This window comes from Dromiciops gliroides, chromosome 6 (genome assembly GCF_019393635.1).
Source record: "Dromiciops gliroides isolate mDroGli1 chromosome 6, mDroGli1.pri, whole genome shotgun sequence".
Taxonomy (NCBI): domain Eukaryota; kingdom Metazoa; phylum Chordata; class Mammalia; order Microbiotheria; family Microbiotheriidae; genus Dromiciops; species Dromiciops gliroides.
This window is the reverse complement of record NC_057866.1, coordinates 246975036-246991398: the sequence shown is the minus strand read 5'-3', so window position 1 is coordinate 246991398 and position 16363 is coordinate 246975036. Positions and strand designations below refer to the sequence as shown.

Genomic DNA, 16363 nt, shown 5'->3' with positions numbered 1-16363 from the left:
CATTAGATAGTTGTCCAAATTCTTCAGCTGCATAATTGACATTGCAAAATATTTTAGAGAATCTTGTTTTAGCAGAGCCTAACAACCTGTAGTCGCAGGGTATCAGAAAAGCACAGTAATTCAACTGACACCAAGAAATAATTTATCAGATGTTTAGTCTACATCCCCAGAATGCAAAAAAAGTATAAAAGAGTGAAGGGAGAAGCAACAAACTATTGCTAAATAGTGGAGGACCAGCTTATTAAGTAGAGGAAGGGTTATCAACAGAATGTTGGCCAGTAATCTTACTGTGGTCATACATGAAATCAAGGAAGCCATGACATTTCTTCAGTCCTTGGCAGTAGCCCTTTTTTCAAAGGAAACAGACAGGGTGTGGGCATTAATTTAACTGTTAGTATGTTGAAATTTTCACCATTGACTAATATGAAGAAAAAAACCAAGAACCATATCCATATTGACATTCCCCTTATACATGAAACCAATTGCAGAGAAATGGAGGAATGACTTAAAGATTCTCTTTGGACAGGTGACAAAGTGACAGGTGACAGGTGGAGTCAGTTAATTGTCACTGGGGATGGGGCAGGGACATCTACTACCAGACTAAAGCACAAGCCTAGGAAATTGCTAGTGCCTACTCTGGCTAGTGTACACAGTTGGTTAGGGCATGAGGATGCTGAGGGGCATTTGTAAGTAATATAGTTCTCAGATAATATTTCATGAGTTTTTTTTCCTTATGCAGTAAGATCTTTCAATATTCTTATATTCTGGATTCAGATTTAATCACTCTATATTTGGCAGATAATTCCTTATTTTTTAGAGTTGGGGGAGGTTGAAGAACTTTGAGGAAAACAACTCCTCTGCATCTTGTCAATTACCTCCCACTGGTTTATTATTAAAAAGAAGACTAATTTGAAAGTAAAGTTTAATATTTCACAAGTTGTATTTAAGAATGCTTTTACATTTCAGAAATTTTATGTTGCAGAGTAATATAGCTTTTTAAAAATGTGTCTTCTTTTTCTTCATGCCACTTTATGTGCTATCTTTTAAAAGGGACAGCTGCAGGTTTGGGGTTGGGCATAGACTAAGGCTGACTGCAGACTGTTTCTTTTGTGGGAGATTATTGAGACAATCAAAGAAGCAGCATCATCAATTAACTGTTAACTGTCATTTCTTTTCTTGTCCCTTCTTTCCTTCCTTCCTTCCTTTCTTCTTCTCTCCCTCCTTTCTTCCTTTCTTTTTTACTAATAAGCTTATTTCTTTGTATATACCAGATTCAAAGACTATTATTATATTTTGCTTTTATGTATATTCTAATCATTTGTTCTAATCCAGCAACAATTTATACTAGGCAAATGGTAAAACAAAACAAAACAAAACAAAACAAAACAAAACAAAACAAAACAAAACAAAACTCACTGGATTTGTTACCTCTAACAAGTAGGCTTCAAAACATATAGAAAATTCAATGCGTGTGTTTTTTTTAATAAGATGACATTAAAGGTTAACAATTTACTTCATTCCTAAACTTGTTTGACAAAAGTTTTTGGTTAAATGTGGAACAGGGTAAAAAGGGGAAAGTGTGGACTGATCAGTTCAGCCAATCACATTTACTGAAAAATAATCTCAAGTCTTACTGATGATAGATGAATAGCAGCATTTCTGTATGAGGACAATATGCAAACACATACACAGTATTTGAGCCCATTTGTAACTCACTGAAAATTCTTCAAAGATTCTCTTTAGCTCCCCATGACCTTGACTTTCAGCGATATGTGCAGGGTCTGCTCCTTTTATATTTCTAGCTTTCGATGCCCAAGCTGCACCTGAACACTGAAGTAAATGGACAGCCAGATTCTTTAAGCCAAACTTTGCTGCACAGTGGAGAAGGGTTGGGAGTTCTCGAAATTGTTTATCTGTAAACATAGAAAAGAAAAGCAATTTAAAACCATTAAAATTACTATATCAGGGACAGCTAGGTGGCACACTGGATAAAGCACTGGCCCTGGATTCAGGGGGACCTGAGTTCAAATCTGGCCTCAGATACTTGACCCTTACAAGCTGTGTGACCCTGGATAAGTCACTTAACCATCATTGTCCTGGGGGGTAAAACACTTGAAAAAAATTAATATATCACATATATGAGAAGTGGTGTGGTGTAGTGGACAGAGGACTGGCCTCAGCATCAAAAAGACTGAATTGAGGCCTGGCCTCTGGCTAATATGACCCTGGGCAAATCACAAACTAACAGTGCCTCCCAAACAACTTTCTAAGGATATGAGACAGAGAATGTGCAGAGCTGAATTTGGAGGGATTTATTCAACTGGGTTTTTCTATACAAATGAAACCAAACACCTGGTCCAAGCAAATATATCAAATATATGAAAACATAGATACCAACAAACATGTATATACATCTGTGTGTGTATATATGTGTGTGTGTGTGTGTGTGTGTGTGTGTATACATATACATTGTAAGGGCTAAAATTCTAGCTATACTGTCTAAAATATCAAATGAGTGGTAGCCAATAAATTATAAGCTTTAGCAAGAGTTAGACTTTTAAGCATTTATTAAGGAGAATAAGAATTTGGTAAAGAGAGAGAGAAAGGCCTAGATTCATCTATCTATTAAAGAGAGAGCGCATTTCTAGCTCCCTTCTCCACCAAAGTCCTCAGGAAAGATTGCGAGCCAGTGTGCCAGCCTCCCCCTTCCTCCTCCCACAAGCCAACATCACTTCTTGATGCCAAAGAAAGCCACATGGTCCTGCCCTTAGAGGCCCTCTCCTCATGTTGGAGCTTTCCTACAGTAAGTCTCCAGCAGGTGGCATCATTCCAATCATTACAACATACACACATTTATGTTATTATATACCTGTAGACTTATACTTCACAGTCTGACAGTGGATGTTCCTGCCGCATCCCCCCATGACATCAATTCAATTACACCAACTCCTTTATTCATCTCTCCAAAGAGAATCATTGGATCTTCTTTCCATTTCTTTGCAGTTGGTTTCATGTAGAAATGAGAATACCAATACAGATAAGATTCTTCAGTTCTGTTTTTCCATATTGGTCATTTGTGAATGATTTAAAGTATTTTCAGTCTAAACCTGATCTGATTCTTATTATCTTCTTACCCCTTATCTGTCATTCTACTACCATCACTTCAGAAGCTGAAAAAATGCTACTGTCCAGGACTGAAGGTGCAACAGCTTTATGTATCACTGTGACCAGAATATTTATGACTTGAACAATTATATATGCATATATACAACACATATATTATATACACATGTGTGCACACATGTATGCAAGAACACACATAAACACATGTTTATATATGCACATGCATGTACTAGGCCTATGAGTATTTGTGTATGTGTACGTGTGTGTGTGCACGCGCACATGTGTATGTGTGTTGGCTCAGTGGATATAATGTTTGACCTAGAATCAGAAAGAGTTTAGTTTAAACCAGCCTCAAATACTGTGCTAGCAGTGTAGCCCTAGCCTCTGCCTCAGTTTTCTCCTCTGAAAGGAGTCCTTGAGAGGATAAAATCAAATAAATATTTGTGAAATTCTTTCCAAATTATTGGGCAACTAGGTGGTCCAGTGGATAGAGCACCAGGCCTGAAGTCAGGAAGACCAGAGTTCAAATCTGGCTTCACACACTTTCTAACTGTGTGACACTGGGTAAGTCAATTAACCCTATTTGCCTCAATTTCCTTATCTGAAAAATGAGCTGGAGGAGAATCTGTTAGTTTTAGAAGTTATGTGCTATGTATAAAAAAAAAAAATCTTTATTCCTCCTTTTTCGTTTCCTACAATAAATGAACTGACTCCTATTAGCAATTTGTACATGGGGGCGTCAAATGGTGGATAAGTTAATTTTATGGTTATTACCACTACCTCTACTCTGGTATTTTTTAAGAGTTTCAAAAACTGACACATTTCTCTAGAGTGTACAGAGAACCCCAAGAAATAAAAAATTCTCTAAGTTTATGGACAAGGTTTTCAAATTTTTTCTTCCTTCCAATGGTAAATAGAACAAAAAAATTCCTGGTGAGTATATATATATATATATATATATATATAATACGTATATATATGTATGTATATATATATATATAAATTTCCTTATACTATGTCTATCACTTCCCTTTACAATGCATATTATATCCCTATATGATGTGAAACTTAAAACAAAACTAATTAAACCCAGTCAACCAACCAAATACACAAACAGAAAACACAACAGAATAAATTATAGACAAATAACTCTGGTCTCTAGCTTCTGAATGCATGTTTTCTATGAGACTTTAATAACTCCCTTACCTCTATTCTCAGGTTGGAATTTCATGATTACTTATTAATTATTCAAAACTATATAGGGATAAATTGCTCAACTTTTCCCCCAATGACAAAGAACTAGTAAATGACAGTTACTATGTCATGTTTTCACACTAACCTGAAAAAAATTTTACACACCACCTTATTTTAATAGATACATTATCAGCATAAGCAAAGAGGCAAGCAATGTAAAGACTTAAGGCAAGTCATGGACAAAGGCATCAGAACGTAAACCAATCCCACTCATACCAGAAGATTTTTTTTTTTTTTTTTTTTGCGGGGCAATGGGGGTTAAGTGACTTGCCCAGAGTCACACAGCCAGTAAGTGTTAAGTGTCTGAGGCTGGATTTAAACTCAGGTACTCCTGAATCCAGGGCCGGTGCTTTAACCACTGCACCATCTAGCTGCCCCTCCAGAAGAATTTTAATTCAAGACAAAGTTTTATAGAAAACAAAACCCAGTTTGCCTGGAAAACATTTTAAAATTCTGAATTTTCACAGTCTCACTTTATCTCTTTATTAGCTGACAACACTCAAATAAAGGACAAAATAAGGAGGAGGCCACAGAAGGGATTGCAAGTAAAGAGAGGAAGAGAGGAAGTCATACTTTGAGAAACTGAATGTTGGAAAGGTTGTTGTTTTGGTGGGGGTTGTTGTTTGTCCTTTGTTCTCAAAGAGGACCATGATGAGATCAGGAGGTGATGTTGTGACTTGCAGAGAATTTGATTGAAGAAAGGGAGGGCTTTGCAAAATCAACAGCCTTAATCTCTCCTCTAAAGCCATCTGGATCCAGTGGCAACATATCCATCAGGACAACTGGAAATGTCCTAGATACTTGAGGGAATCAGGGTTAGGTGACTTGCCCAGGATCACGCAGCTAGTAAGTGTCAAGTGTCTGAGGCTGGATTTGAACTCAGGTCCTCCTGAATCCAGGGCCAGCATTCTATCCACTGCACCACCTAGCTGCCCCCACCTATTCTTTTAGATCATTGATGGCTCTAGCAGCTCTTTCCCAAGCTTCTTGCCCTTAAAAGTAGGTCTCAAAGGAGAACAATTATGCTGAGAAGGAAAAAAAAAAGCACAAGAAGGAGCTTCTTGTACATCAGCCCTATGCAGCATGTTGGCAAATCTGTCTGGTTGTCTGTGGGTGCCTGAGGCATGTAGGAAGTGTTCTGCCTTCAGAAGAGAGGATGTCAGCTCCTACAACCACCAGAAAATCACCCAGGCAGAAATGAAATGTGCCCCAAATGTATGCTTATGTAAATCCATTTCATTCATATATATTTGACACCTCCACAAACACAGGAAAGTGGTAAAAGCCTCTGAGGCAGCAGGGTTGAGAATTTAATGGGATACTCTTTGACCGTTTTTAAGTCATTCGAACTCTCTGAGATTCAGTGCCTCAAAGCAATTGTTGTTGTTAGGATATGATGCAATAATGCATACATGGCACTTTGCAAGACTTGAAGTATTACATAATTTTTAAAGTACTTACACCTTCTATTTAAGAGAGCTAAGAGTTAGGTAGCTAAGTGTCACAGTGGAGTGCCAGGCCTAGAGTCAGAAATTCATCTCCCTTATTTCAAATCTGGCCTCAAGCACTTAATAGCTGGGAAAGTCAGTTAACCCTGTTTGCCTCAGTTTTCTCATATGTAAAATGAGCTGGAGAAAGAAAAAGCTATCTACTCCAGTATCTTTGCCAAAGAAAAAACCAGATGGGGTCACAAAGAGTCAGATGTGACTGAAAAACGGCTGAAAACAATAACCTTAATCTGCCTTACATGACCTAACATGATGGTTCTTATATACTCTACTTTGTGACTAGGACAATTTTATTGGTTCCCACGACTATGCTTTTTATACCACAACACAATTGGGACAGGGGATAAGAGACACAAGAACATTGAACTAAATCTAGCAGAACTTCAAAATACTCTAATGCATTGGTATGGGTAACAATGATTTTAACATGAAATAGACTTGTGGCTTAAGAGTTTGCCAAAATAAATGCAAATACTAATAATTAGCTACCTAGAGAGTGCATTTTTTTCTTGCTAGTATTTTATTTTAGTTTCCAATTACATGAAAAGATTGTTTTCAACATTCATTTTTGTAAAATTTTGCATTCCAAATTTTCTCCCTCCCTCCCTTCTCCCCACAAAGAAGGAAAGCAATCAGATATAGGTTTTATACATACATACATACACACCCATACACACATTATAAATATTTCCATATTAGTTATGTTATAAAAGAAGAATCAGGGCAAAAGAGAAACACCACAAGAAAGAAAAAAAATAACAACAAATAAAGCGAAAATAGTATACTTTGATTTGCATTCACACTCCGTATTTCTTTTTCTGAATGTAGAGAGCATTTTCCATCATAAGTCTTTTGGAATTGCCTTGGAACATTGTATTGCTGGGAAGAGCTAATTCTTTCACAGTTATTCATCACACAATGTTGCTGTTACTGTGTGCAATGTTCTCCTGGTTCTGCTCACTTCACTCAGCATCAGTTCATGTAAGTCTTTCCAGGTTTTTCTGAAATCTGCCTGCTCATCATAGAAAGCTCATTTTCAGTTCATCATTGGCCTCCTAAGAGGCAGTTGATGATTCAGTGGGATAGAGCTCTGGATTTAGAGTCAGAAAAATCTCATTTCAAAATCATGCTCATCGACTTAATAGCTCTGTGACTGAGTAAGACACTGAATCTCTCTGTTTTTTCAAATGTAATATGGGCATAGTAATAGCACCTACCTCCCAGTGTTATAGTGAGGATCAAATGAGATAACATTTGTAAAAAGTGCTTAGCACATTCTCTGGCATGTAGTAGGTGCTCTAACGCTTTATTCTTTTATTTTCATCCTCAATGATTGGTTAAAAAGCAAAATGCAGGGGCAGCTAGGTGGCGCAGTGGATAGAGCATAGGCCCTGGAGTCAGGAGGATCTGAGTTCAAATTCAGCCTCAGACACTTAACACTTACTAGCTGTGTGACCCTGGACAAGTCACTTAACCCCAACTGCCTCACTTAAAAACAAACAAACAAACAAACAACTTAAAAAAAAAAGCAAAATGCAAAATGATTAGTTGCACTACTCACTTTCTAACCTATTTCACTGAATATTTTGTACAATACATTCTTCACATATACACCTAAAATAATGCATGGATTTGGACATGAGCCTCCCTGGCTTAAAAACCTTCAGTGGCTCTCCATTTTTTATAGTATAAAATAAAACTTGTTAGCCTGACTTTTGAAAACTTTATATAAGTAGCAGTTATCCCTGGAAGCAAGTCCCATAAAGATGCAGCCTGGCAACTGTTCTTGTAGGTGCTATAGCCACACTTGCTGAAGACCAGAAAGGAAAGGTTTTTGATATTTGTTTGTTTGTTTTGTTGTTATTCTCAAAGCCCTTGGAGATTTCCAATTCCTTTGTTATAAAGATGAAGCATCTGAGACTCTGAAAGTTTAAGTGGCTTGTTCAAGGTCACCCAAGCAATAAGTATTAGAGGCAGAATTTTAATCCAAAATCAGATTTCAAATCCAATATTCTTTCCACAACACCAGAATTGCCATATACTCAAATGGATCTGTGGTCACATGGATGCAGGAGTTCTGACTAATGACATAAATCTCAACAAAGACATGCATGCTGTGAGACATCTTGTCCATGTTCCCAAAGTTTACCCCAGAGGGTCTGCATTATATAGTGGAAGTATGCATCATTTTCTCCTGGTATTAGGAGAATACTCCACTTGGACATCTGTATTATTTGTCCCACATATATTGACTATTGAACCAACTCAATAGGACATCCATCCCAATGCATGTTAAAATCTCAGTAATAGACATTCTTCATTCACTTGGCGTTTCCTAGGTGGCTGAATGGGCCAAAATTTATTTCAGTGATTTCAGTTCTTTTCTAGGAGGCTTTACAGTGTTCTGGGAATTGATGCAATTAGCACAATAGTATATGCAAAGGTAAAGATAGGAAAGACCTCACCATCCACAAGCAATTCTTTGATTTTTTGGGGGGGGGGTGAGGCAATGGGGGTTAAGTGACTTGCCCAGGGTCACACAGCTAGTAAGTGTCAAGTGTCTGAGGCCGGATTTGAACTCAGGTACTCCTGAATCCAGGGCTGGCGCATTATCTACTGCACCACCTAGCCACCCCCTTTGATCTTAATAGTATGTAAGATCTCCATCATGGTAGCAAAGACCTTTGATGACCATATATCTTCCCATTTTATGCTTTACCTTATGTTTATTATCAGGAGATCATTGACCAGTTGCTTTTTTGTTACACTTTCTAATAAATCTTGAATAATCTTCATATATCAGAATATAAAACACTGTGAAAGCACTTATTAGGTGACATTTCCTTAAATAAAATCAAATGCATTTTCATAATCAACCAACAATAATAAGCATAAGAATATCTCATATGAACTCATATTTCAATTAATTGTGAAATAGTAAAGATGTGGTCCATTGTTGAATATCAATCATGAAAACCTGTTTGTTCTTCACTAATACATTCATTGAAGATGTCCTTGATTAGTGAACACTAAAACATGAGCTCTCAAAAGTTTGTTGAATGATTGAGTGATCAATAAATGAAGTGTTTCTATGATGTAAGAGAAACAGCCATAGAGTTAAGAAGACAAATTATCCCATACATTTAGGCAGAACAAGAAGTTAATTATACATTAAAATATTCACGTAGACATTTAGGAAAGGTATTTTGTGTCACAGTATTATAATTTTATCATAATAATCATGTTTTCATTTCTAGTTTACTTATCAATGGAATAATTTAATACAGGATATTTTTCTCAGTTACGGCTGATAGGTATAAGGATGAAATCAATATGTGTCTTAAAAGAATTACACTATCCCTGAATTTTGGCTACTCTGATGTAGAATTCTGTCCCTCCATCTCAGGCAGAAACATCGATGTTATCTCACAGCAACACAAGGTGAGGAAGATCTGCCAAATAGTGCTAGCCTGTAACCTAGGGCATACCCTCACAATGTCAGATTGTGTTAAAAAGACAGAAGGTGATCAGATGAGCTACTTGTGACTTTGGAGAGTTTGCAAGGAAATATACTTGTAATTGTTGTCATTTGTTTCTGCAACCCTTTCCTTTCTCTTCTTCCATTAGTAATCCAATCCCTAATGACACAGAAATAAATAGATATTTTCACTTAAACATTCCTGATGTGTCCTTTTCCCCTTTGTTTTGTTGCTTTAGAGCAGGCAGCTTATCAAAGATATATTCTTCTTTTCATCACTTATCCAACAAATTTAGAGTACAGTCTAATGATGACAATAATTTTGTTAAAAACAAAACAAAACAAAACAAAAAAAAACCCTATGAAGTTTAAAAGTTTATTCTTAATCTGAAATATACCTGGCCTAGGAATAAGGGCAGAAACTGGGACTTTGCCCTTGGACAGTAAAATTGAACCGATCAAAAGTAAGAACCTTACTTTTAGGTCTGGTTATTTCTTTTTATGCTGTTCTTTTAATTAACTGTAATTCCATTGATGTAAGGAACTCCTGGAAACCATCTCTATAAATGCAGATGAGCTCCTGCTCTGCAACTTAAGAGTCTGGGATAATTGTTTGGCTCTGTAACTTGCTCAGGTTTCCACAGCCAGAGAGATCAGCAAAAGCAGAATCTAAACCCAGATCTTCCTGCTTATTGGTCTCCCTTCCTCAAGTCTCTCCTCATTCCAGTGCATCCTCTACTTAACTGTCAAAGTGATCTTCCTAAAGTGCAGATCTGATAATCTGACCATATCACCCTCCTGTTTGAGGGGTGCCAATGGCTACCCATTATTTAGAGGATCAAATAGAAAATCCTCTATTTGGCTTTTAATGGAAAATAGTAGGTACTTAATATATGCTTGCTGATTTGACTTGATTTCCTGTTCCCGAGGCCAGTTCTTTACCCATTATGCCACAATGCCTATCTGGTTAACTTACCAAAAACTATTACTTAAAATGGGAAGTTCTGGGAGCTTCCTTCTTGTTCTACCTACAGTATCAGCCAAGTGAGGTCCTTCTTTGTATTGCCCTGTCTCATCCTATAAATGTCAGTGGTAGCCTCCCTAATAATAGCAGCCTCACCATGTCCTTATCTATGACAATACCTGGGTGAAGTCTTCTTTATCCGTGTACAGCTCTCTTCCCAAACCTCCCACCATGGTCTGCTCAGTAGCATGGTCACTGTGTCCAGGCATCACTTTTGAACATTTCATGTTGTTTGTCATTGGCAGAAAAAATCCCTAGGTACTATCCTGCCTCTGGTCTCATTTCAGGACAATTTATATCTATTTCATTAAGATTCAGTACATATGTTTTACCAGTAGTGCCTGAAACTAGAGAGCCTGTCTTGGTTCTGAGGTATTCACATTTTCTTTTTTCACCTACTTGAGCAATGTGAATTTTCCAATAACTTAAAGCCATGGCCACTCAAAAGATCCACCCAATAACTTGGGGATGCGGTGGGGTAGGTGGGTAATGTTCACAGAAAAGTCAATTAAGTCACTTTACAAATAAATGTTTTAAAGATCAGTGAGCACATGACTAAGTGTTTGTGGTGGTTGAGTTGCTTCAGTTATATTTGACACTTCCAGACCCCATTTGGGCTTTTCTTGGTTCCTTATCCAGCTTATTTTTTGGTTTTTTTTGGTTTTTTTTTTTAGTGAGGCAATTGGGGTTAAGTGACTTGCCCAGGGTCACACAGCTAGTAAGTGTTAAGTGTCTGGGACCAGATTTGAACTAAGGTACTCCTGACTCCAGGGCCGGTGCTCTATCCACTGCGCCACCTAGCTGCCCCTATCCAGCTTATTTTTACAGATGAGGAGCTGAGGCAAACAGGGTTAAGTGAATTGCCCAGGGTCACTAGGGCAGTAAGTATCTGAGGCCAGAGTTGAACTCAGGCAGATGAATCTCCTTGACTGCAGGCCTGGTGCTCTCTCCACTGTGCCATTTAGCTGCCCACATGCCTAAATAATCACCTCATTAGATATAATTCTTTGTGATGATTTCCAGAGCTCTTTCGCTATGTCCAGAGGTAATCCCTTTAACAGCATGACAATAATTAAGCTGAAGTGATCCAAAAAAATTTTTCAAGGGGATAGAACATAGCTTAACATCCACCTGAATCAAAAGGGAGCAAAGAATCATAAGGTCATCTTTCTAGTAAATTCAGATACAGCAGGATGAAAACATTAGATGAAAATGGAACCTTGCGGGAAATAACTAAGCTAACCTAGCAGTTGTTCTGACCCCAGAATTGCCTGACCTTGCCTGAGGCAGGGGCCCAATAGTCCTTGCCTATCATTGACTCCTTCCCAGCATGACCTGAAGATCACCATGAAGGCTTGGCAGTACCACTGGTCTCTTCCTTGCTCGGAATGGGCATCATTGCTTTTTCTGTGTTAGTTCTGGCCCCAGTGTATATGTCTATTTTGGGGGGTGGAGAAGGAGGTGGGCAGAAGTGGCAGGGAGGTAGATAAAAAGGACTAATAGTCACCCTTAGTTTGGTTGTGTTGATTCCAGTTATGAGGGGGTCAAAGGTAAGCCCTAGTTTAAATTGTCAGGCCTGATTCTAGTTTAAGGAGATCATATGCTAACACCAATACCTCACTCTTGTTATCCATGTCCCATTCTCCCTTTGGTGTCTCCAGTTAAGCCCCATGGCAAAAATTTAATTGTTTTGGACAGTCCCTTAAACACAACAAATAAAACGGTCTATTGCTTCAAGGGAAGACAACAACAACAAAAAGTACCTAATAAACATGCAGAAATGGAGTCTAGCCATAAACGCTTATAAGATGCTACCTGGGATACTGAATACATAAAGATTTGGTGGTCAGTGAGCATCTTGATACATCAATTTTTGGCTAAAAGACCATAGAGTAGCCATATCTCTACACTTCTTTGATTTCCAGTTCAATCTGTATTCCTACTTGTGGAACTTCAGGCTTAACCTCTTTAGGGCTTGGTTTCTTCATCTGTCCAATGAGGGTTTCGTACTAGACAGCCTAAAGTTTCTGCTGATTCTCAGATAATGGAAGAGGAACTTGAGAAGTGGCAACTGGAGGACGGTGATCAATTTTGCTTTTCAATCAAAACTTGGCCAGGAAATATGGCCTCCATTTGGGCCGGCGAGTGAAAACATCAAAGATGGCAGGTTGTGAACATAAAATATATTTATTTTTTTAAATAAAGGGGACATGAATATATTTTCAGATGCAAATGGGTTAATATACTGTGGAAAAAGAAGTAAGTATAAGGTGCTCTTAAATCGCAAAGATACCTGGAAAGTGGGAGGCCAGCAAATAAAAGTAGAACTGCTCTAAAATTCTAGAACTCTGAAATCTTTCTCCTGAAGTAGTCCTGAATTCTGTAGTGATAAAAGTTAGGAAGGAAACAAACCCCTCTCTTCAATTCTCTGATACCTGTGTCCTTGTGCAAACATATTTTTCAAACCACTCTATGACTGCACATTTTATTTATACCAATATATAGAAAAATTTCCCCTGCTTATGAAGTCAGAAGCAGCCAAAAGATGTTGATTGGTCTCTTGCCTCTACTGCCTGAAGCAATGAAGGAACTGAGATTGGTTTCCCAACTCTATAAAACCCACATTTTTGGCCTGAGTCATGCAAACTGGATGCAAACAACCCACTCATCATAGTAGGCAGAAGTGATGAGAGCCTGGAAAACCCTGAGTATGCCACAGCCAATGAAGGCCTCTCATAAGATCATGCTGAAGCCCCTTCTTCTTCCTGCTTTATTCTGAAGATAATCTTACCTGAAGGATGGTGGCTTTGCACTTTGATCACTGAAATTCTGTTCAATTTAATCTCAGATACCAACACCCAGCAATGTCTTTTGCCCTAAAGCTCTCTTTCTTTGCCTTGTTTCGTTATGCCCCGCTTGCAGTTTCTCACATTAGGCTTCCTTCCTTCCCTGGTGTGAGGAACACATAGTGTAATAAAAACAGTGTTTTATGCTTGATTGGTCTGTCTGATTCTTTCAAGAAACCATCTTGAACCCCAAGACCACTGAAACAGATATGAAAATCCAAGGTCTATGTAAGGGGCTGCAACCGAATGATAGGGAAAGGATTATTCTGATGGAATAGCATTAACCCATTACTGAATAATCAACCAATCAGCTGTGCATGGTGGCACATGCCTGTTGACCCTGCTGTTGAGTGGTCTGAAGCTTGGATACTTTGAATTGGGAAACTCTGAGCTAAACAAGGCCTAAAGCTGGTTTCCACACTGAGCCTAGCACGGTGAACCACTGGGAAGTAAAGGTCCTTCAGGCTGACAGAGGAGGGGAAAACAATACACATACACACATACATATACTTATGCATATGCATATGTGTACACATACACATACAGAATACACACATTCATACATACACACACTACACAATACATATAAAATACACAGATACAACATACATATGCTATACATATGCATCATAAGTATACATATACAGAAACACATACACCCATGAACATGTATGTAAGATGTGTGTATATCATATATATGCTTTTATTAAATACCTCACACAGGAAAAAATAAACAGAAAGAAAATGTTACTTTATAAGGGCTCCATAATTAAAATTTCTGACTAATTTTTTCATATTGTGAAAAAGTGTCCATTTTCAAAGATCATGCCCATATGATAAATACATATTCTATATTTCAACTTCCTAGCCTACTTGACTTATTTTGCAATTCTAATTCTTTCTATTTATGTTCTTATAATATTTGTGAACCCTACCTCTCCATTCTAATTCACATGGCTTCTCATCATTTTATCACTAATATTTCCCTAGTTTAATGTATTAGGAAAAATCTACAATTGTTATTTCTCTCAAATGTTGTGCTTGTTATTATAGGCAAAATAATCTAATCCATAATGCATTAAAATGCTTCCTTGTTGGGCTAAAGGTTGCTACAGCAATTATTACCTCTAAGAATTTAAATTTCAAAATAATGTTAGTTTATGACAATCATCAAATTCATTTTTTATTGCTTCAACAGGTCATATAATTGATTTATTTGAAAATGCAGTCAGTGTATATGTATGTAAATGTGCATGTGCATGTATATGAGTGTATGTGTACGTATGTATTCAATTCAATTAGACCAACGTTAGGTTAATATGACAGTGCAGCACAAATAACTGGGTTAAAGTGATCTAGTAGAGACCACTCCCACCTACAACAAATGAGATCTTCATAACTACCATACCAGCTCGGGTGACACGGCTCAGGTGTCTAGTAACACCACCATCTTCCTACCTCCTTCATGGCTGACTATCAGGCCTGTTATTATGGATTTTTGAAACTTAACCATCTAGAATATTTAGCAGCAATACAGACTTATTTTACTCCAAAAGTTAGGAATGAGGGTCATTTTCATATAAGAATTTTCATTACTTGTTTATAAGAGGCAAGAAGAGAATTCCCCCTTTCCCCTTATAGGGTTGTCTCCTTTGGATAAGTATTATTGCTTCCTTTGTTGTTGTTATTGTGATCAATAACAACAACAACAACAACAACAACAATAATATCTAGCATTTATATAGTGCCTATTAGGTGCCAGAGGAGGCTGCTAGATATATCATTAGATAGACAACTGAGCCTGGAATCAGGAAGACTTATATTCCTGAATTGAAGTCTGGCCTCAGACACTTACCATCAGTGTGACCCTGGGCAAGTCACTTAATGTCTTGCCTTAATCCAACTGAGAAGGAAATGACAAACTACTCCAGTTACTTTGCAAAGAAAACCGTATGGATAGTATGATCCACAGGGTCAAAAAGAGTTCCACATGAATGAACGATAACAAAAAATATAAACCAGTTGTTGTTCAAGCACTTTGCAAATATATCTCATTTGATCCTCACAACAACCCTGGGAGGGAGGTGCTAGGTGGTATTATTATCCTCATTTTACCATTGAGGAAACTGAAATAGACAGAGATAAAACAACTTGCTCAACATCACACAGTTAGTAAATGTCTAGGACTGGATTGAACCAGCTCTTCCTGACTCCAGGCCAGCACTCCGTGAGCTGTTGGCTCCACCTAGCTGTCTCTAACATGTGCAATTAGGAATCATAAGATCTCAGATCTAGACCTAGAAAAGACCTCCGAGACCACTGACTCTAACTTATTTTACAGATGACGAGACTGAAGCTCAGAGAGAAGCTCATATATTTTTACTCAAGGCCCTGTGGCAAATCAGAGATAGAGTTTAAATACAGATCCCCCAATTCTAGAGTTAGTGCTCTTTCTACTGAGCCACGCTGCCTTTAGTGTACTCATAATGGAGATGAACAAAGACCTTTAAACAAGAGGGAGTCACCCCCTCCTTTCTGCACATAGTAAATGAAGCACTATATAAAGCCACATGGCTGTTTGCTGCCTATTGTGTCCAGCCCTGGTCCCCCCACCCTCAAAGTTACTCTGTGAGATCTTAGGAAATTGCTAAACTTCCTTTATCTCAGTTTTCTCAGTTATGAAATAAGGTGTTTGGGCTAGATGGGTTCTGAGATCCCTTCCAGCCCTGGGTCTAAGTTTCTATGTTTTCCTGTTATACATTTTAATTAATAGAAAAGAGACAGCCCTGGAAGGAAAGGAATTCTCTTCCTGTCTCCTATATCTAGTCTATGCAAGTTCCTGCAAGGGACACTCATTTCTCAATTCTAGAATAAAATGCATCTGTTATTGATCCTAAATATATATAATACATATACACATATATATATATATGTATATATATGTGTGTGTATATATATATATATTATATATATATATATATATATATATATATATATATATATATATATATCTATATATATATATATATATATATATATATATTAGTGAGGCAATTGGAGTTAAGTGACTTGCCAAGGGTCACACAGCTATTAAGTGTTAAGTGTCTGAGCCCGGATTTGAACTCAGGTC

General features: G+C 37.6%; 1 protein-coding gene across 2 annotated transcripts in view; it reads right to left on the bottom strand.

The window, feature by feature from the left end:
• Nucleotides 1-16363, bottom strand: part of BANK1 (B cell scaffold protein with ankyrin repeats 1) — a 426375-nt gene that overhangs the window by 217234 nt on the left and 192778 nt on the right. For both annotated transcript variants that reach the window (XM_043969578.1, XM_043969579.1), the window contains exon 7: nucleotides 1717-1913. In XM_043969578.1, coding sequence (XP_043825513.1) covers nucleotides 1717-1913 — 197 coding nt within the window. The remainder of the gene's footprint in view (nucleotides 1-1716; nucleotides 1914-16363) is intronic.